Consider the following 22023-nt stretch of genomic DNA (forward strand, 5'->3'; position numbering starts at 1 on the left):
CTCTTTATTCTTCTATAGAATCAAACCTATTCCAGATGTGCAAAGGTTTCATTGATCAAACCTTCAACTGTTTTATTAGAAATTATGCCTTTAATATGTGTACCAGCAAAAACAGCATTTGCAAGATTAACTATCTCTACAAGTGACAGTAACTACCATACAAGCAAAACTTATTTTAATTTTATAGCAGGCATCTGAAATTCTTTTCATGTCCCAAATTCAGGTAATAGTAGTGCAAATTAGACTTACAGGTGGTACGAGAACATAGGTAAGTACACAAGAACTCTTCTCTGGATGCAGGATAGAAGGTACCTTCTGAAATGTTATGATTTAAAATGTAAAAAATGGGTATGCAGATAGACACTAACTTTTATTTCTTGTTTTTTTAAAAACTTTTGTTTCCTTCTAAATCTGTCTATGTTAACTTAGTAAAATAATCCCAGAATAAATGTGGATATACTTAACTATCAGTCCACATGCGTATAATATACATGCAGACTATTTATATGGCAGAGAATAAAGCAATAGTAATACTAATATTCCAGACTAATTTATAACTCTTTCCTAGTTATATGATATGCATTTTTAGAAATTAAAAAAATTTAGCTCTTACTCTCCATATCAAAATTTAAATATCTAAATCCCTAAAGGCTACCTTCAAAATTATCCCTATGAGGTAGCTGTAATAACTTAAAAATATTTTCAGTATCTTAATCTGATGCCAAATGCTTGCAGCCCCTTGTCACTTAGCATTTGTTTACTGTTTCTGTTTATCCAAATTTGTACAAATGCTAGGTTTGGTACCTATCCTTCATTTAAAACCTACATTTATTTGTAAAAAATAAATAAAAAAATTAAGCATTAAGAGGACTATGAAAACAAGTATTAGTTTTGTGAGGTTTCATTAAAAGTGTTTCAAGAATTTTTTTCTTACTGCTTCAGAGAGTGATCACTCTGAAGTGTCAATGCAGGTCACGGGTAATACAGCTCAGAAATTGCAACATAAATAGTCTTTGGGACTAATCTTCTGTGCTACCTCAGATTGCCTCGTCTCTGTCTTGGGAGACAGAGCCGATTTGCTATAGAACCAATATGTTAGGGGTGGTGGAGGAAGTTTGATAATTGCATCTTTCAGACTCCTTAAAGTAACAGTACTCTAGAGCCCCAGTTTGCCACATACCATATTTACTCAAATCCAAGATGAGGTTCTCACCCCCTCACCACCCCCAACTGCACGGGATAAAAAAGCCTCATCTTGGATTCGAGTACTGACCTGGGACAAGTGTCAGCTTAGCTCTGGTTTTGTCCTGGGCTCAGGACTGAAGCGGGAGCTGAGCAGCTGTCTGCCCTGGGTTGGAATGGACTGCTAGATAGGAGAGCTCGCTCGCAGCTGGAGAAGTGCAAGGTAACAAAAGGAACCTGCGTCCTGCCTCCCCCCCACAACTCTCTTTGTCCCCCTGTGCCTGCATAAATATTTTCCCATGTATAAAATCTAATTATTGGTGAGTCGTTTTATATTCAAAGTTGTCTTTGATTTGGGTAAATATTCCAGACTATTAGGGGAATAAATGTATAGGTTTTTTTATGTAAGGAGTGGTACCATAAGCACAGTCACCATTATGGGCTTTCAGCCAGGAGCATCCATTACTGTTATAGTGCTATCTGCCAGCTCAGTATTGCTATGAGTATTTAGTTGTTCTCTAATAACCTCTTCTTTACCCTAGAGCCATTGTAAACTATCTGTAGGGGTAGGGTCAAAATTATTGCAAGGGATTAAAATGTTGGGGCTGTGTTTGCAGCATTTCTGATTCTCCTATAGAAAGCTTCACCTGACTGGAGATTCTAATGAGGCTCCTAGGGCTTCTGCTTAATGTTGGATGCAAGTATTTCTGAATATATGTACAAATCTCAATAGATCTCAGTGTTGGAGGGCGAATGGGGAATTTCAGAAATGTATGAATAAAGAACAGTTTAGTATCTAAATAACTAATTCTATTAAGCTAAATTGCAGAAGATTCCTCAGTCTGAAGCCTGTTATATTTTTTGCTTTGAAGTGTTCTCAGAGAGTAGGATGACTAAACCGGTGCTGGAAAATCCCGAATCACATGATAGCTAAAAATAAGCACATCTATGACAGGAAAAATAACCAGGGCAGAATTAACTGTTTGTCCATGACTATTCACACAGAACCAGTGTGCCGTCTGAGGCTTCTTGAGGAAAAAAAACCCTGGTCTCTTATTGAAAGGGAGGAATATGTTGTTTTTATCTGTGTAGATTATGGCACGTAATACAGTGTAAGATGTCCTCTGAATTAATCATTTTTATTCAGAAATTGTTTTTGTCCAGTTGTATAGTGAAATTTGGATGTAGCATTCAGTAACACCTGGAGAGTGCCTGGAGACTCAAATTGGGAGGAATTAAACTCATAAAAACACATTTCTGCTATTTTTCTCTCCCTTCTTTCCTTCCACACCAAAATCTTCTCATCACCCTCCTTCTTGTTCATAAAGAGCAGTTGGTAATTGCAGTAAAAACATCTCTGCTTTCATTATACATGTAGCTCTTCAGTTGTCTGTGTTTTATATAGTAGCTAAAGATTGATTTATGCTCCTTCCAGCACTCCCATACAGAAGATGTGTGTATACTGAGACAGCATAATAAAATATAGTCACAATAAAATTTATTTTAAAGTTAAAGGACTTTGAATTTTGTGCTCAGGGTATGTGGTGGAATGAAGATGTAAGACTTTCCTCTGCAGAATAGGGATGGCATGTACCCTGACAGAGTGCTAGATTTTTTTCTTTTCATCTTGCCAATGTATCCAGGAGTCATAGGAAAGTAGGGCTGGATGAAACCTTTAAAGGTCATCTAGTTCAACCCCACTGCCTATCCAAACCATCCCATCCCATACAGCTATCCCATCCCATCCCATACAGCAAGGAAATCATGGCAGCCATTGTCCTGCTTCTATAAACTGTTGTCAATACATGCTCAAGAGGTCCCAGGTAGAGGGCCACAACGCCCCTCTACAGAGGAAGGCAAAAACCTCCACACTCCATACCAATCTGACCATGGGGTAAAATCCCTTCCTGACCACTGAGCGCAGGGGCAGGACCCTTTCACCAGGGGAACCTCTGGATTTGCTCCTAACAGGAGAATTGGCACACCCCAGTTGAAGTCCCCAGCTTTAACTGTAGCCAACACCCAGTGCCTCTAGGAAGGCTTAAAAACGCCCTGACATGTCTAGCAGAAAACGTGGTTCAATCAATGTTGACATGGAAAACCCATCCGCAAGAATGAGAGGAGGGTTTAATTTTATATCACCTTGTAAAAGCAGTGACTGCTCAACGTAAGGAACCAGCAAGGGCTCAAAGAATAATGACAGCTTCTGTTCTGGAACCTGGACTGAAAGACTTGATGAACATAGCAGTGAAGATTATATCATTGCAGCTTAGATGCAGTGGAAGAAGAGGGCCCAAGGGCCTCGCTGTCTTAAATACTGAACAATCTGAATGTTTATGAACTACTGTTGAATTGTGTTACCATCCTCTGACTTTCACATGACCCAGAGAGGAGAAAAGACCTGTCAGTCTCTGCTAAATTACTGTAGTGTGCAATCCTGATACTTCAGCATATTACTTGTGTTGCTATGATTTACTACTTTAAATTGTAACATTTGTTTTGGACCAGCTGCCTGAATTCACGTCTCCTGCTCTGACTCCTCAATTAAAGATTTTACTAGAAGCAGTATTTCCCCCCTAACAAATCCCTCCTCAGCACCTTGTAATTTATTTTGGACTACTTTAAAAAAATAGTCTGAATTTACAAGTCGTGCATACATATATATTCATTAATACCTAATGAAAAAGAGTTGAAAATTTGTTGAGGGGGGAAAAAGTGAGTTTTAACATTTGTTATGTTAGGTCCTAATCATCATACACATACTCAGGAGATTCATTATGTATAACTCCAGGGATGTTAAATGATGTTCTATAATGTGGTACAGAAGTGAGGGTTTTTTGAGAAATGGCCAATATAAGAGTCAAACACTGAGGTGCCTTTTGCATATCACAGCTGTGGCCAAACTTCCTACCCCTTCTGGCCAGAAATCCAAATTTCAACATAACTGAGGGCTACAGGACATAGCTTTCAAGATGCACATACACATGCCCCAGAGTCAGCAATTTGTGTGCAGCAGTCCAACACAAATACTGGTAATATTTTATTAAGTCACCTTTTATCCTCACATTCTTAGAATAAATCATACTAAAGACCAGAAGAAAATCAAAAATTGAAGGAACAGAGAGAAAATATGTTAAACTACTTCTTTCTTTTGGGAGCCACATTTTAATTGCTCAGAAGCCGCTGCTTGGCCATAACTGTGATAAAATATTAAGTAAGAATACCCAAGCATTAACCAGCATCTTGCTAGGTGCCACCCTCATCTTCAGTGTGTATATATAGAGCGCACACAACTAATCTGAGCAACCCATTCTAGACTGTGCAGTGCCAGGGATGCACGTTGATCGTTTTAGTTATATAAAATCTCCCAGTTCTCCTAACTGGGTTATTCAATGAGGTTCTACCCTTGTGGGCATGTTGCAAACTTAAGAAACAAAATTTTGAGCTTTTGGCAAATAACTGAGAAAAGTAAGGACATGTAGACAAGGGGCACCAAGTGATGCAGAAGGGTTAAATTACCTCTGAGATCAAGGTTTAGATTTAGTTCTGTCTCAAATTAAAATAGCAGAAAATACTGTCCTGTTAGCAAAATCAGCACGCAGTTTTGGTAGGCTTATGCATGTTAACACAGCTGAGGGGAAGCATGCACGAGCACTAATTCCTTTCTTTTTAAAAACCAAGTGAAGGGGGAAAGGGTGGAACCATTGACAATTGATTGATTTAGTGAGTTGAAAAGCTGTCAGTGAGTTAAGTGATATTTTTACAATTTAAGCTTCCTGATTCCCCCCCCCCCCTTGGTGGCATACGTCAGTAATATTGATTTCTTCTTTTAGCTGTTTGTTATGGATTTAATGGAAGAAATTCTACAGGTAGTGTGATTCATGGTAGCATTGGCCATGAATGAGGCAGAATGAAATGCTTCCAAACCCTCCACATCATGTTTATGCAAATTTCCCATGCACAGAATTGCAGATTGTTTTTCATAAATATTAAAGTAGCTGTTAATTACTGACATAACTTCAAAGGTAATTTGCCTTAGGGAGAATACAGGTCTCCTATAGAACCAGATATATCCCAGAAGTCGTATTTAAACAGAATTGTGGATCTGTTAATTTGAGTATATCCACTCTGAGCACTTAAATGACTTGGCATTCTAATGTAATATGTTTGTATTTGGCAATGAAAGGTTTGGGATTGTAGCAGATTTTACAGAATGTATACAATTTTATTCAGTTTATAAAACACTCCTGTTTAGCCAAAGAGAAATAATATGGATGCTGTAAGAGGAAATAATTAGGTAAAATGAGACTGATGGCAATTATGGTTCTAGGGCATAATATACGCTGTGAAAATGGTAATGTTTTTGATCTCAGCTTCATCCAATGTATATTAAACTATCAAGAAAAAATAATTGCTATCTTCCGAAACCATGAGGATGTGAAATTTTCTTACTCTAGTGGTAATATAAGAAGTAATATGAACAGGTACAAACTAAAATAAACTGGATGTTAATTCAAGCAACTGTGATGCTGGTAACAAGCACAGTTGCACTGAAGCTTGGTCTCTGAGTTTGGGACATCTGTTAACCCTGTCGGCCTGGGAGTCGAGAGTGCTTGATAACATTCCAGATGCTGAGGATGATCTGCTTCGTCTGCCAGGGCTGAATGAAAGAGCTGCTTCTGTCACCCAGTATATTATAGGGAGTGAATCACTGTGTTAAACATTACACTCTGGAGAGGAGCACAGCTGGAATTTGTATGGGCTGCTGCCTAAGCAAGAATATCTGGTCAGTATTGCTGTTCTTCTAGCACTTTCATTGTGCAAGATACTTAGCAGACTGGTTACAAGATATGTTCACTACCCATAAGAATGAATTAGTGGTTCAGATGGACTACAGTTGCAGAGGATATTGGAGGCAATCAAAGCCTGTATTAATGAACAGGTTAAATATAAAGGGCCTGTATCTTGTTAAGCTGTTGGGCACTTAACAAGGGACTACCTTGTTATATATCTATACAGCAACTAGGACATTATGAGGTTGATCTTTAGTGCCCTTAGCTATGCTAGGTAAATAATATTTACCTACTTGCTTTGCATAGGTGGTGACTTATATAATGAAAGGAAATTATGTTCCAATAAAGGAATAAGAGAGACTGTCTGCTACTATTTGGCTTCAAAGAGATGCTCAGATTCCCCTTTTTGCCTTGAAATGTATTTCATGTTACCTACCTGCTAGGATAGTGATGAGAGGTGAAGCAGGGTGCTATGGCGCCACTTCAAAATAGAGGATTTTATAGTAAGAAACTTTTCCGTGGAAAATATAGTGCCTCAGCAACGAATTGATGGAGTGGTTCCAGAGTGTAAAATCTGACCCATAGATTTATGTTTTTAGTTCTGCTCTCCTTTCTAGGCGTTCTACTGAGAGTTCTAATTTACAGATATTTAACTGCTTTTAAAAAAGACATTTTATCATCCTGCTGGGTTAAATTTTTTTAAAACTTTTTTTAATTGAGGCTCTGTTGGAAATGCCTTTTCCCTAAAGGATTTCCCTGAGGCCAAACTGGTATTTTATAGAAAATGCAGTAAAGCTTGCTTTTAATACAAGCGATCTTAAATTAGAGCTCCCTAGGCATCCTTTGCTATTCAGATTGCATTTTGAGCAAGCTCTAGCTTATGCCATCTGGAACACTTGGATTATTTAACTTTTTTTATATATCTGCATTACTGATTGCTGTTGTCAGATCATCCTGTTTATTTAGGGCCTGATCCTACAAGTGAGGAGCACCCTCACCCCCTGCCAATGTCATTTAAGCTTTCTGGTACTTAGCAACACTCATTACTGAAGTCTGAAAAGGCCACAGATATTCATACTTCAAAATATTTCTTTAAGTGAATATTATGTGCTTTCCAAATCTCTTTAAAATACCTCTAGTGATTTTTGACCTGTCACTCTAAATCATACTTGCCTTGCCTTTCTTAGTCATCCAAGCTTGCATATTGCCCATCCCCAAGCCATTTCTGTTCTCTCATGGTCTACCATGCAGTTATAGTTTGTGCTATTTCTTGTAACCTAGAAACTTCATCTTTTTCTTATTGCTTTCCAAGTTTTTCAAGTTGTGAAGAGTCACTGCACCCAGTTTGTTGAAGCAGTGTTTGTTAAATAAGGAGGCTGTCATCCCTGCAAAGGGTCTAATTTTTTCTAAGGCAAAATCTTTTCTTTCTTGACTGATAGTTTTCAGTTCACTATATTTAAAATACTGCTTTTGTAAGTAGTATGTACATGTATTTGAAGATGGCAGGACCAAATTAAGCACTAAAATGCTTTTCTAAATTATTTTTAAAGTGTAATAAGGACAGAATTTAGGTGCCTAAGTCTAATAGAATGGCGTTCCAAAATCTTGCCTGTTTATAGTCCAAGAAGCTATAAGCACTTAAGATTTTGCCAGTAAAATTACTAGACCACCTAAATTCTACTATAGCAGGCTTACCTTTTCAGGGCTTGGGTAGAGTCCTAGGCTCGACTGTCTGTTGTTTGATTGGTGGAGCCCACCCACCAATCTGGAGGTAGCACAAGGGAAGCAATGCCCCGCCTTTTTCCAAAGGGAGGGGGCAAGGAGCAACTGGACCTGAATCAGAACTGTGCCAGCCAGGTCCAGAGAACTTTGGGGGTGGAGCCCCTGAAGAGTATAAAAGGAGAGCGTGCTCAGCATGCTGCAGAGAGATAACAAGGGACAGCAAGGAGAGAGGAGCTCTGGAGACAGCTGTACTTGGGACCCCGTTTTGAGCTTCAGTGATGCACGAATCAGCCCACAGGGATCAGGCTCTCGGAGCCGCTTGAGGTGGCTTGAGCCTGCAAACCTGGCAAGCATCTGGGCAGTCAGCGTGCAGATTGACACATGGAGAATCTGCCCTGGGACCAGCTCATGGCTGCTCAGGCCTCAACTGGTGTGCAGGTGGGCGCACAGAGCATCTGCCTGGGAGCAGCTCACGGCTGCTCAAGTTACCCTTGACCCTAGGCCGACTAACGAGAACCCCACAGTGTGGCTCTGCCTTTAACTAAAAAGCCCTGGTGCCAAGAGCAGGGCCTGGGAAAAGGAGTACCTGCTGTGTGAGACCAGGGAACCGGAGCCTGTAAGGGTTGGGCTCCTGCGAGAGAGAGCCCTGGGCTGCCCAGTATGGGGTGCCAGGCCACCTAGGATTGCCAAAAGCACCGCTGGAGAGAAGCTGTCACGGGATTGGCCTCCAGGGGACGAGCCTTGGCTGCTTCAGAGAGGAAGTGTGAGTTGCTGGGGAAGCGGGCCCTGCAAGCATGGCAGGCATGGGACAGGAGGGTTCTGCCACCTCCACCCACCGTTGCGGGAGGGGTGTGTCCGCATCCCAGGGCCCTAAAGGGGAGGGACTCCAAGGAAATCCCTTGGGGAGGTGCTGAGTGCACTCCCTATTTTGGGTGATCGTTGTTGTGTCAAGGTCTATATAGCTACGGGTATTCTTTAAGGAAGTTTATATGGTTCATATGTTCTTAATGTGTTAATATGTATATTTGTATTGTTACTTGGTGGGTCTGGGAAATATTATTATTAACTTATTTGGGTTATATAAGTTGATTCCCTATATGTGTTTATTGTGCTGTAACCTTAACTATCTTGCTTAATGTGTTAATTATTATATATGTTGTAAGTTATATGGTTTATGTGAATTGTGGGATACTATATGTAGTGTCACATGCTAAGCTTTATTGTAGATATTTCATGTTTTATCTTAAGTATTTATTATAGTAATAAATTGTATATAGTTAAGCACCTGGTCTCGGCCTGGCTCTGTAGAGAGGAGAGGGAACTGCTCTAGCAGCCAGCCCCTCCATCAGTACCGTGCCTGACCCCCACCACTGTCTTTGGAGGACAGGGCACACCCCTCTGGGTGTACCCGGTCTACACTGCTACTGCCATTAGTTGGGCCTTAGTTGTGTTCAGTGTCTCACGGCCTATAGCATGCACAAAACCATTTGGGGTTCACAGACCTCCGCTCCAAAGTGGCCCATTCCACCAACCTTGAGTCCAGCACAAAACACAGTGGATGCTTTCATTCAAAAATGTGAGCAGTGGTGGTGGTTGTCAACCTTTTACATAACTTCAAAGATTTCATAGACATTAGGGCTGGAAGGGACCTCAGAAGGTCAGCAAGGGTCAAAGGTTCCCAGCAAGATAGGTGTCCAAATGTTTCTTAATAATATTCCAGTTGTTAAAGTATTTGCCCAGGAAATGGGAGAGCTGGTCCTAGACTGAGTCTCCTCAACCCAAAGGGATTCCAACACCAACGTGCCACTGTAAGAGTGTCTTTACCTACAGGGTCTACACAAGGCCCCTCTCCCTTTGAAGCTAGGCCATTGTGCAGTGTGGCAAGCAAGATTCATAGGGCCAGAAAGAATAAGCAAGAGGGTGCACAGCTCCTGGGAGTTCTGATCCCTTCTCCAGAGCTTGCTTATGCAATTTTAATGGCTAGAAACCTAGCTATTTGTAATCTCCTAAGTGGTAGAATTGTAGGCCCAGTTCCTTTAAATAGGCATCCCATGTGTTCTAGTGCTTTGACCTTCCATAAGGGAATTTAGCTGGTACAGTAGCTAGCATAGTCTGTGTGACTAAATCGCAAGATCCTAACTAGCTTGGCTGACTAGTGTATCGTTGCTGTTCCTCCCAATCATCTCTCAGCTCTTTGACAAGGAAGCCTACAGGCATCATGCTGGGTTATAGTGGGGGATGTCTCTTTGAACCAGAGCTTATTTGTGGCATTAAGATTGCAAAGTTTCTTTCAAACTCTACAAAGTCAGAGTCAACGTTTCTAGCTTCAATTTCCTTCTGGCTTTAAAAATAATTAAGGAAAGTAAAAAAAAGTCTGAGGTGTTGTATCTGTGTAGCTGTAACTTAGCAAAATTTGAGCAAGAGCAGGGAAGGAAGAGTTAAATCACTGACCTTGGACCATTCTAATATAATTGTATCCCAATTCCTTTTTTATAAAGGGAGGGGGATGGGTTTAGGCAGTCTGTAGTATGGCAGATTAGATAGAAATCATAAAAAGCTTTATTTTTAGCAGAATAATTGGCGCAAGTGTCATTTGGGAATGCAGTACATGAAACTCAGGCAAATCCTTTCCTAATTGCTAAATGCTGTGTTCCAGTGGGATTTTGGAGCTTACTAAGAATTTTGGGATGTTCCACATCCCCATGTGTCCCAGATTTCAAAGCACCCAGTAGTGGGAGGTTGCAGCTACACATCAGAGCCCAGCAGCATGCAGGTGCTTGTCTTGCATGCATCTTTCCGTAGAAGGGAGTAGTACAGATCAGGGTCCTGCAAAAAAAAAAAAAAAAAAAAAAAAAAAAAAAAAAAAAAAAAGACCCTTGCTTCATACCAAGCTTTCTTTAAGTTTATTTAAGGGAAAAGACTGCTTTAAAAATAAATAGGCAGTTGATAGGCTTGAGGTCTGAGCCACATATCTGAAACAAATTTCAACCAGTTTGAAGTGGAGAAGGCTAAGGAATTGCAGAGCATCAAGACAGGTGGAAGGAAGCAACTCATGTGCTCTGACTGACGCTCCCTCGGAGCCTACATCTAAAGGAGGGAAAAGAGGAGGAGGGAAGGGCACTGTCAGCCCTAGGGTGTGTATAAAAATAGCCCTGGCCCTTGTACATAAATGTTCCTCACTGAGCTTAGTCATTTGTATTTCCTTTAGGCCTGTGCATATGGAGCATCTATATGCGCCTGTGATGGCTGCTGGGTTTTTTTTCTGACAACAGCATTGCTATATATTTGAGTACATTATCAGCTTTGCTTAACAAACGATTAAAGAGAAGCTCTAAGCTGATCAAAAATTTGATCTTCTGGTCACTGTAGCAGCTGAATGTCCAGTGATGGATTTAATGTTGTTTACAACAGTTGAATTTCTGTGTGAATATCCATTAATGGTATTCAGTTTAAACTGTAGAGGAATGCATAGAATCAGATCAGATTTATAAATAAAAACCAACCTACCTTTTGTCCAGTAGGTTTAAGAAATCAAGGTAGTAAGCAATAAGCGGAAGAGCCTTATAGCTTGTTTTTGACAGTGTCTTAAAGCTGTAAAACAGTGGTAGTAACGTCAATAATTTTTTTTTTTATTCAGCTAATATTGATATATTTTACTGTCCATTTAAAACCAAATATAAGATTCTAGTTATGGTATTTCCTTTCCTATCTCCTGTTCTAATGCACAGCTAAACAGTAAGTACATTTTTTACTTGTAGCATGGAAGTAACAGATCTAAGGACCGTATGTAAATTCACCATGTTTTTCTGTATCTGGAAGTGGTAAGGCTACAAAATTATTGGGAACACATTTATCTCTCGGGGCAAACACATTTACTTAAATCACTTTACAAAGATTATTTTAAGGAGTGTTTTTTATTCTTGTATCCTCAGGTGCTGCAAAATCCAGTCCAGCTTCTAAACCAGGGTCCACACCTTCTCGTCCATCATCAGCAAAAAAAGCCACACCCAGCAGCTCAGTGTCCAAATCAGATAAAGATTTGGAAACGCAAGTCATACAGCTTAGTGAACAGGTAAGCTTGTTTCAACCCCAAAATGTAGAAGCACTAGCAGTGGTATTGTCACACCAGTGCATGGTACCCAAGATTATGATAACACTTCAGGTTTTAATCTGGATGATAGCCACATGGTAGTTCCAAAGGAGCAAAAGACTAAAATAGCTCATCTGAGGACAACAATTTATCATTTAAAATTGTGAAGATACCAGATGACTGAAGGATGGCCAATACTGTGCTCATTAGGGTTATTCTGAGTTAAACTACTAAATTTTACTGCAATGCAAAAACTTTCTTGAAAATGTTAAACCTAAATATATATGCTTCTCTGTCTTAAAAGAAGACAGTGAAATCTGAGAAGGTTGTGGCTTAATTAATCTATAGAACAGAATCCTCCTGATCCAAGTAAGAATAAGATTAGATACTTATTAACAAAGGGGACTTAATTATGATTTCTACTACAGAACCTTTACAGCACCCTTATGTTATATGGGGCTTTTAACAGGCATATAGGGCATCTACTTCAAAACCTCTTTATGTCACCACAGTGATGTAATGAGTCCTTAGTGAAAATCTAAATGAAAATCTGAATTTCTAGTTGCGGGGACAGGAAGAGAATTCTGAAGGCTCTCAGCCTACCTGCTTCAGAGTGTGAGCTAATTTTTTTCAACTGTGATCAGAAGGAAACATATATTCTGGCCCTGAAACACAACAGGGCAGGTGTTTAGGAACTTTATACCTTTTATATTGTCTGATACTGACACCTGTGAATCAGGTTGATTGGACCACTGTTGGGTTCTTCCACTACATTGTCTCATGTACATTATTTTGCCTCTGCAAATGATCAGGAGTCTTTGGAGGGTGAAAGCCCATTTTCCGGCTGCTGCTGCTGCTCCATCCTGGCTTCTGGTATTACTGACTTTGAATTTTAGTGATAGAAATTCACATTTTGGTATGTGGTTACTTTTCATTTCTTGCTAATACAGAAACTAGGACATCTCTGTGCATTGTTGAAACAGACTACAGATGACGTGTGTGTTTGAGGGGAACCCAGTGTAATGTTTCATTACGTGTGTCCAATTCCTTGAGGCAGAGGTAGTGTATCCATTTGAGCAGTGCCAAGCACAATGGGCCCTAAATTATGATTGGACCCTTTGATTGTTACTGTAAAAAGTAAAATAAAGCACTGTAAAAATTGTTACTGAAAGTAGTAAAAAGTATAGAATTAACTGATCTGTAGTCATCCCTTCTAGGCTACTGTATGCAGGGAAAATGAAGAGTAGGACTCACACTTCTGCACTATATGTGTGATTTCCAGATACTTGAACTAAATAATGAAATTTGATTAGGATCCCAAATGTGACCTGACTTTTTTTCCCCCCTTACCTCTAAGAGTTTCTAGCAGTGTCTCTTAACATTAGTGGTAACTGGGTGTTCAGCAGTTTTGATTTTAAAATTTCTACTCAGATGTTAAGAACTTAAACACATTGCTGCTTAAGTCACTGTCCTATTTGGTATGGACATATTTGTTAACAAATGTCTATATATATAAAGATCCCGTAGACCATACACAAATTAGTAATTTTGTGGAGAGCCAGTGTGGATTATTTTAAATCTATTTTGATATGTGTAGAGAAAGTAGTAGTTACCATCCAGATGACAATCTTGCATCAAACTATTTTTAAAGAGATCATGATTTTTCTGCTAACGCAGTTCTTTTAATATAGACTTTATTTGTCTGGCACCTCGCTCTGTGCTTATAAGACCTAGTGTATGTTGTGCACATAGCACTCAGTTCCAGACCAGGAAATCTCTGCTTCAAGGAGCTGTAAAAGTAGGTTCATGTTGCTGCCAGTTAGAGTACAGTCAACATATGTGTGTGAGCATGTGTCTAGAAAAGCCTACAACAATTTCCCCCATACCCCTTCAGATTCTTAAGAAGCAAAGGCTACCCTTGATCCCTTTACATACCTAGTTTACAACCAGCAAATTAGTCAATGAGCAAAATTTCAAGTTGCAGCAAAGGAAATTTAGGTTAGATACCTGGAAAAAAACTTTCTCACTAGGAGGGTGGTAAAACACTGGAACAGGTTACCGAGAGAGGGTTGTAGACTCTCCATCCTTGGAGGATTTTAAGACCCAGCTAATTTTCTGTGATTTCCACATTCCTTTGTGGATGCCAAATATCGTGGGATATGTTTTATATGCAGAATATTGGAGATAGTTTTTAAGCCTGTGTGTGTCTTGCAGACTGAAAAAAAGATTGAGACCTTTGATGTATTACATTAGGCATACAGTGTAAATTGGAAGATATTAATTGCTGACACTGTCTGCATTTTTTTATATAACCATAGTGTCACTTAGTGAGAAGCATTCACATTAAATATAGCAAGCTCACTTTGTTTTCCTGATGAACAATTAACGTTATCAGAAAGTATTAAATTAGAAGCGTCTCTTAAAATGGTCCAAGTGATTAGAGTCTGAGAAGAGCGAACATTGTGACTGTCGATAGGCAACCTTATGAGTCTGGATTGTGGCTAATCTCTGTTTTGGTTGTGTGATCTGATGAGTATTCTATCTATGTATCATCAGCAGGAAGTCCACTAATAAAAACTTTTAGTTTAAACTTGTGCATCAGAGAGGGGCACTACTATCTGACAAACTAAAGCACAGAAATTAACATGCCATGCCTTGATACTTGTTTAGTCATCTTTTATCTAAAAACATAAAGTGAGGGTGGTAGCATGCAGATTCCTGTCATTGCAGGCATAGAGGACAGGGGGCGGATATCATTTTAGAAAGCTGTATGTGACTGGCTTCTTGAAAAGTTTACTCTGTGATTTTATAGGCTTAATTTGTTATATGCATGTATAGGCTAGCAAGCCTGCTAGGAAGCACAAAGAAATGTGAAACTATGGAGTCATACAAAACACCTCCTGGCAAACAGATCAAGAGAGTGAGACAAGACCTGAGCTATTGGCTCTGAAGGAGCCTTAGGAAATCAACTGTGTAACTCTTGACTGAAACTTAAAAATGGCTTGGAACAGACTAAGAGGCCTGGAAACAGTTTTTAAAACTCTTACTCTGTCCAGATGGGAAGCAGTTGTTAGGAAGCTGTTCCCAAAGAACAAGCTGACACTGACAGACCCCGCAGCTGGGTCTGAAGCATTTTAGCCTCTCTGAGCGTCCATAGGGATAGCAAGCTTTTAGGTAAGAGAGGCTTGTGTATAGATTATTTTAAATAACACACCTTTTTTTAGGCTGTGCTGTTTCTAGCTATAAGATTAAAAGGAAGGGAAGAGGCTTGAAACCTGATGTCACCTTAGTTTACACCCCCTGTCATGAGAAAAGAGATCAAAAACAGTGTCATTTTGCAAGTTAAGAAACTGGGGAATGAAGAGAATTTTCTAACCTGTCAAATGATTGTTTGGCCTGTTGTTGGGGTATTTTAAGTAGTGGAGGAAAAAACACTGCATTTCTAGAAGAGCAGGCAACCAAGAGGGAACTTAGAGCCCCATTGCAATTTGTGGCAGTCAATTTACATTGTTATCCATGTCACAAACTGTCAGTTCAACCTATTTTTACAGGAAAGAAATGTTTTCTGTAAAATTCCTGACCTTAGTACTGGTGTTACCTACATCCTGAACTGAGTGAAATCTGGGATCCTGGATTTACCATTTGGCAATATTATCTTTGGTCCTCTACTGCTGCTATAACATTGCTGCCCCCTCATTAATAACCCAGTAAAGCACCAGCAATCTATCCTAGCCGCAATATATGTAAATCTATCATTATTTACCTGGTTTTTCTCCACGGAATTAATTTTAAAATATTTGAGATCTCTTTTCTAGGTGACAGGACACGCTTCCTTTCAATAGTCAGAGTGTTCTGTGGGTGCTTAGCTCCAGCAGCAAATGTAGCGGTGAACCAGAGCTGGCAAGATGCAGTTTGAAACAAGATTATCATTCATGAGTATCTGTTCAGAAAGGTCCTCTGAATTTTGAGCAGACCCTGAGGTACTCCACTTGGTGATTAACCACCTGTATACTAGTATGTCAGGACCCCTCCCCCACCATGAATATTTGCTGGCATTTTACTTTACCATAAGCTTTCTGAAATCCAGTTCCAGTGCAGCAAAAGCATTAAAAAAAAAATGCAAGTAGCTGCACAACAGTATTTGAGCTTGAAGTGAAAAATATTTCTGATCCTCTAGGCATTCCCTTACCCAGGCAAAATTATGTCCCTTATTTCCCTATGGTAAATTTTCCAGTTTTGTGTACATGCTAAATATTTTTGGGAATGGATACATTGTAAGCCAACCAATGCATCCAACAAATGTACATGGATTAGGGCAAAGTGGAAATGTTCTCTTTAAGAATTATTGCCATCACAAAAAGCATAGTTCAGTACTCCTGGCAACCTCAGCAGAGGTCAGGAAAGTAATCATGAATCCAGAAGTCACCCTGTTATTTTAATTTGCTGTTTCTTTGTGTTGCCTCAAAACAGTAAGTAAAAATGATTCCTCCAGGTGACAGTTGAGGTGCATTGAAGGAGAATTAAAGAAACCTGCATTGCTTTCCCTCCATGCCTCTCTGGGCAGGAATTTGAACAGTATGGCACCTATATCAAGCACTAATGTCACCTTAAATTTAGAATTTTAGAGTAAGATTGCTGGAAAGTCCTGTTTTGGATTGTGATTAAGTTTTGTTTACAGCGCATTTTGCAGATGGTGCTCCATGATTCAGTTATTGGAACTGGTGTCTTTTATCAACAGGTACATACATTAAAACTTGCACTCGAAGGCGTGGAGAAGGAAAGGGACTTCTACTTCGGAAAATTAAGGGAGATTGAACTTCTCTGCCAAGAACATGGGCAGGAAAATAACGACCTTGTCCAACGGCTAATGGAAGTCCTTTATGCTTCAGAAGAACATGTAAGTTCAAGATATTCTGATGTTGGATCAAAATCTGTATGTAGGTCACCATTCATACTGATGCCAGAAACTGTCACAGTTTTCATTGCATAAATAGTAATACAGTAAAATAAAATGTTGCATTTAGAAACCAGACTGCTTTTTGCTGTTTATGAATAGACTAAAGGATCTGGTAGCTTTTTATTTAAGTTGTATAGGTTTTACACTCCCTAATTTCAAAGAATTAATCTGAAATAGAGGGGGAGGTGATAAAGCATAGCATAGTGTAAGTCTAGAGAGATTCCTAATTAACGAACAATATTAATTTGTTATATACATGTTGTGTTGAGAGACTTGCAGACAGACATACTGTACTCACTATACTACTATTTTTAGTGCAAGGAACAGACATGCATTTTTTAGTATTTTCATCCTGTTGCTATAAGCAAAATTCTTCAGTGTACAAACTCCAATAAACCTCTGCCCTTTTCAATCTCCCAGGTTTTTAGAAATGTCTTGTCAGCAAGACTAAGCAAGTATCTCACTTGCATCCTAGACATAGATAGCACTATAGACACTTAATGGAGCAAGAAGAAGAGATCTGGCAGGGAGGGTACTGGCTGAATTCCTCAGATACATTCAGGGGTGATGATTCAATAGGGATTTAACTGAACTACTACTGTTCATGTCAGCTAAATCCCTGTGTGCGCTGCTCTGAAGATTGACCCTTTAGTCTTCAGTGGACTATAGCTTTGGTTCCAGAATGTATTAACATTAGCCTAATCTCTCAGGAACAACAAGGTGCTGTGGTGTTTTACATAGCACCTATTGCCAAAAGATATATTTTAGGGAAGTTGTGCTTAGGTAAGATTATTCAGTCATTAGAAGTAGGGCTATACAAACTACTAACTTGTGCAGGTTTGGAAATATTATTGGAAGCTTAAATTGTACTTACAATCTTGATGGAAGCACTCAAACCTGGCAAGAAGAAATGAGGCAACAGGGTTCCTTGTAGGTAAAAAGGAAAATCTCTGACCAGACACGTGAGTACAGACAAAAAGGACTACGTGTATATAATGATTGAAGGAAATGTCTGCTGTATTCAAGAACAGAGATTTGTAAAGGAAAGCCAAAGAAATCCCCTCTCCCCCAGCTTCCCCACCATGTTTGTCTATTTGTTGGCTTAAACATTAAGTGACTTCCCAGTCAAGGAATGCATTTGTTGCAGCATTTTTTTTCAAATAATGTTCATTATCGGCAAAACATTACAACGTGCATCTTACCTCAGTCCACAGCTCTGAGATCCTTTATCTGGTTCCCTTTCTCCCTCCATACTGGAAATGTCACAAATAAATTGCTGCTCTTTGACATTTACCATATGCAACATGCTCTCACCCAAAGTCTGTTCCAGCCAGACTCCATGTGTATTGTCTCAACACTAAAGCCCTAGTTTCCCACATCTGGATACAAAAATCTTTCACTGAAGACGTTTCTGTTGAGTTACTCATTTCCTGCTATGGAAGAATAAGATCCCTGGTTTTATTGAACATCTTTCTTCGTTAGCAGAATGATGCTCAGTAGCAAGGCACAAGTGCCTTGGCACTTGGAGCCAGGGATCCAGGCTTTCCTTTGATCATAGGGGAGGGAAAGCAGCATCTCTTGCCTATTGTTTCCTTCTTTATTTTCTCCTTTTTTCCTTTACTTGCCTTGTCCCTGAGTTCTGGTTTTTATTTTTCTGTCCTTGTAACCAATCTGTGTAGCTCTCAATCTCTGAATAGTTTGTAGGTTAATCCCATGGTAATAGCAGTTAGGTTTTCTTAAGCCCCAATGGAAAATAGTCCCAACTTCCACAGCCACAAGGAGCTCCATTGTTTCTGCTAATGAGTTCTTGCTAATCCACCTTTGACTTTTAACCTCTGGTCCAGAAAGCCCCAAACAACTAATGAGAGAGGTAAAGGCAGGGGCTGTCAGTAAAGCAAAGGAAAGTTAACTTCATGTTACAAACATTACCAACATTCTGGCTATCCTGCTCTACTGAGAAAAAGATTATAGGTAGAACACATTGCACAAATCATTCCTGACAAAGGCCATGTGCTTGAAGTACTGCTGACTTCAGTTTTTTCAGTTCATTTCCTCAATAACCTTCTAGGATCGTTCATATGCTCTGGTTCAGTCTAAAGATAATGTGGTGGGCATCCCCTGTAGTTTTGATAAAGATCACGTTCTGTTTACACATAGCAGCTGCTCTTGCTCAGGGACAGATTCCAGTTTACACTAATGGTGTCTCTTTTATTAAACTTGAGACAAATTTTGAATTGGTAGCTCTCAAGACTGGAGCTCACCTCTCACAACAGTTAATGGACCACCTATGGAAATGCGTAATCAAAACATAATGGCTACGTCCAGGCAAGTGTGGCTGTGAAGTATGCATCTGCAGTGCCACATACTACTACACATTCAGCTGTTCTCTGTGCTGCAAGGGAGCAGCACGGCGGGGTGGGGGGGTTGACCCCTGAATATCCAAGGGTCAAAAAATCCCACGCAAAAAAAAGCAGAGCAGTGCACACAGGGGCAGCGCATGCCACTCAAAACTAGAGCCTGGCCAGCCAGAGCCACGCTCCAGGTGCCAGCAAGGCTCTGAGCAAGAGGATTGCTGCTGCTTCTACTGCCACCTGGGGGAACCTGCTGTGTGCCAGAGGGCACGTGGCGCAGGCATTCCCCGGGAACACTTAGCACAAGGTATACCACTACTAGTTGTCCCTAGGGAACCAAACATCCACGCTCGTGGGGAGGTGGCAAATGTGTTTTTAATCTGTGCTATAGGTTTTCTACATGAAGTGATTTAGAATGCTTAGATAAAGGGCATCCTCTTAAATCCAGTAGGTTTTATGGAGCAATTTTTAGAGAATATATTATTTGAGAAACCTATCAGAGTCATCTCTAAATTCTTTAAGCTATAAGGAACTTCAGGCACTTTTATTCAGAATCATAGTTTGAGGCCTTCCCCAGCACACACAAAATATAAGCTTGTGCTTGCCCTTTAAGAACAGTATGAATGTATCTGTTCATAAATGCTTTTTGGAAGACTTGCACGTGTGGATGACTCCCAGAGAAGTTACTTATCACAAGTGACCAAATTCTGACTTGCATGAATAGCTTGATTTGGGGTTTGTTTTGTTTTCCTCCAAGGAACCATTCTTAGAGAAGATGTTTTTTACAAATATAGTCAAATGGAGAAATCTGAGATGATGGTTATCCGGTACATCTGGATGTCTTGTGGAGAATCCACTCCTTAAGGTCTTTACAAATCTTGAACCCTTAAAATCACATCTATGGCAATGGGCTGTTACGTATTATGCTAAAAGCCATAGTGTAATATATAATGAGGCCATTCCTCCTATGGGACCCTCAAGTGTTAAGCTGCAATTCTGCTGACGGACATGGGACATCTGCCTGAAAATTGTTTTCATGTGGCTTCGTAAGTGATGGATGATGCACTTTGGATTTTGCCTACTCTTCCCATATCTGGATACAGATTAACATTTCAAATCTTGCACAAAATGTAAAAGGCCTTTCTCCCCCTTGACCCCCCCTTTTATATTTTATTGGCAGAAGGGAACCACTGTTTATTGCATAACTGTTCTGAATTATCCTCAGAAGCTTTATATTCTCTCTCCTCTATTTTCCCTACCCTTCCTTCTCTTCATATGTGCACGTACAGCTTCTAACTTTTAAGATATTAGCAATGTCATTTCTAGAGAATGGTGTTTACACCAACCATGTCTAACAAAAATTGCCTGGAGACAGCAGATCCTGTAGATGTATTGATTTTAATAAGACATTGCTGAGCTGCCATTCAAGTGCTTTTCCTCTCAGTCATATCCAGCTGGATATCACTAATCTAGGGCAGAGGCACCAGCTATGTAAGAGCCTTTCAGTAAAATCACCTTCTGTAATGATGATGGAATGCACTGTGCATAACTATTAATACATTGAGAGTTGATGGGAACATGGAAGGTATGAGTTAGGATTTAGCTCCAGAGTTCAAGTACCTCCCAAACCCATCAAAAATATCTGTTCAGGGATACCTAAATTATAAAAACACTAAACTTAATATCTACAATTTAAGGAACACTGCTGATCCTGTAAGATCTGAGATCAATCTTCCGGATAAGAGGGTATAGTTTGAAGCATCCTTGTAAGAAGCTGTATATAATGAATTATAACTATATGGCATCAGTGATAGTCTGCACTAAGTTGTGTCAGAATTTTGTCTGTGATGCATAGGACTGGATTCAATAAATAACAATTTCCAGATCAGGAAAAGATATACTTTTGCTTGATGAATCTTGAAGCACATTTTACAGACTAAACAAATGGATGAAGTTGAAGTATCTTTTAAAACTTTTATTTGGATTAGTAGATTCATGAGTAATCACTTTTATGGCTGGGGTTGTCAACCAGAGGTATGTGTATCCCTGGGGGTACTTGGACCAGTCCTAGGGGGTATGCCTGGGTGGGGAGGGACAGAGCTCCTACCAGGAGCAGGGCCAGGGCAGGGTTAGGGCAGTGGCACCCCCTGCGAGGCAGAGAAGCCAACATGAGGTGGCCATTGCCACCACTCACCAGCCCAGTGAGCTTCACCGTCCCACAGAGGGGTGCCGCTGCCCTCACAGCAGCCCAGTGAGCTTCCCTGCCCCACCCCAGCCCTGCTCCTGGCAGGTGGTGGCACTCTGTCCCTGCCCACCCATGCACCATCCCCACCTCCCTGCTCCGTGTCCAGCCATGCACCTCCAACCCCTCCCCCCCGCTTGGCATTTGGCCACACACTACCCTTCCCCCACCACCCCAGTGTCTGGCCGCTGGACGTTCTTAGACTAAAAAAGGTTGAAATATAAAAATTGAGATTTTTCTGAAGTGTACCCGGCTTTAAACATGAGACCTGTTTCTTTTATTTCTAAGAGCATTTGATAGCATGTTGTACCTTGTCCATTCTGGTAGGCTAAGCCCAGCTTTTAAAATTAAAGGATACTAATAATCACTTAAGTTGTAAAGCGAAGTGGAAGCAAAGAAATCTGTCTACTTGTGCATTTGTGCAGGAGGCAGGAATGCTGTATTTAAAAGGAAACTTGAGATTAAAGCCAGTTCTGCTAGTGGTAGTAGCTAACCCTAAGGAAGGCGCATCAAAGTTGAGGTGTGGCCCTCACCCAAAATATTATGAGCTGTCTTGGCAAAATGCTTGCTAAGGTCACATATAAACATTCATTTCTACAGGTAAGAATTCTTACCGGTTGAAAACTACCTCAGGAGCTGGAGCATTCATGTATTCCAGACCCTTGGCTAAAAAGCGTCAATGGCCA

General features: G+C 40.1%; 1 protein-coding gene across 3 annotated transcripts in view; it reads left to right on the forward strand.

The window, feature by feature from the left end:
- Nucleotides 1-22023, forward strand: part of MAPRE2 (microtubule associated protein RP/EB family member 2) — a 103111-nt gene that overhangs the window by 77641 nt on the left and 3447 nt on the right. For all 3 annotated transcript variants that reach the window (XM_019547740.1, XM_019547746.1, XM_019547755.1), the window contains 2 exons: nucleotides 11630-11769; nucleotides 16526-16684. In XM_019547740.1, coding sequence (XP_019403285.1) covers nucleotides 11630-11769; nucleotides 16526-16684 — 299 coding nt within the window. The remainder of the gene's footprint in view (nucleotides 1-11629; nucleotides 11770-16525; nucleotides 16685-22023) is intronic.

The sequence above is a fragment of the Crocodylus porosus genome, unplaced genomic scaffold (assembly GCF_001723895.1).
Source record: "Crocodylus porosus isolate Cpor-Errol unplaced genomic scaffold, CroPor_comp1, whole genome shotgun sequence".
In the NCBI taxonomy this organism is placed as follows: Eukaryota; Metazoa; Chordata; order Crocodylia; family Crocodylidae; genus Crocodylus; species Crocodylus porosus.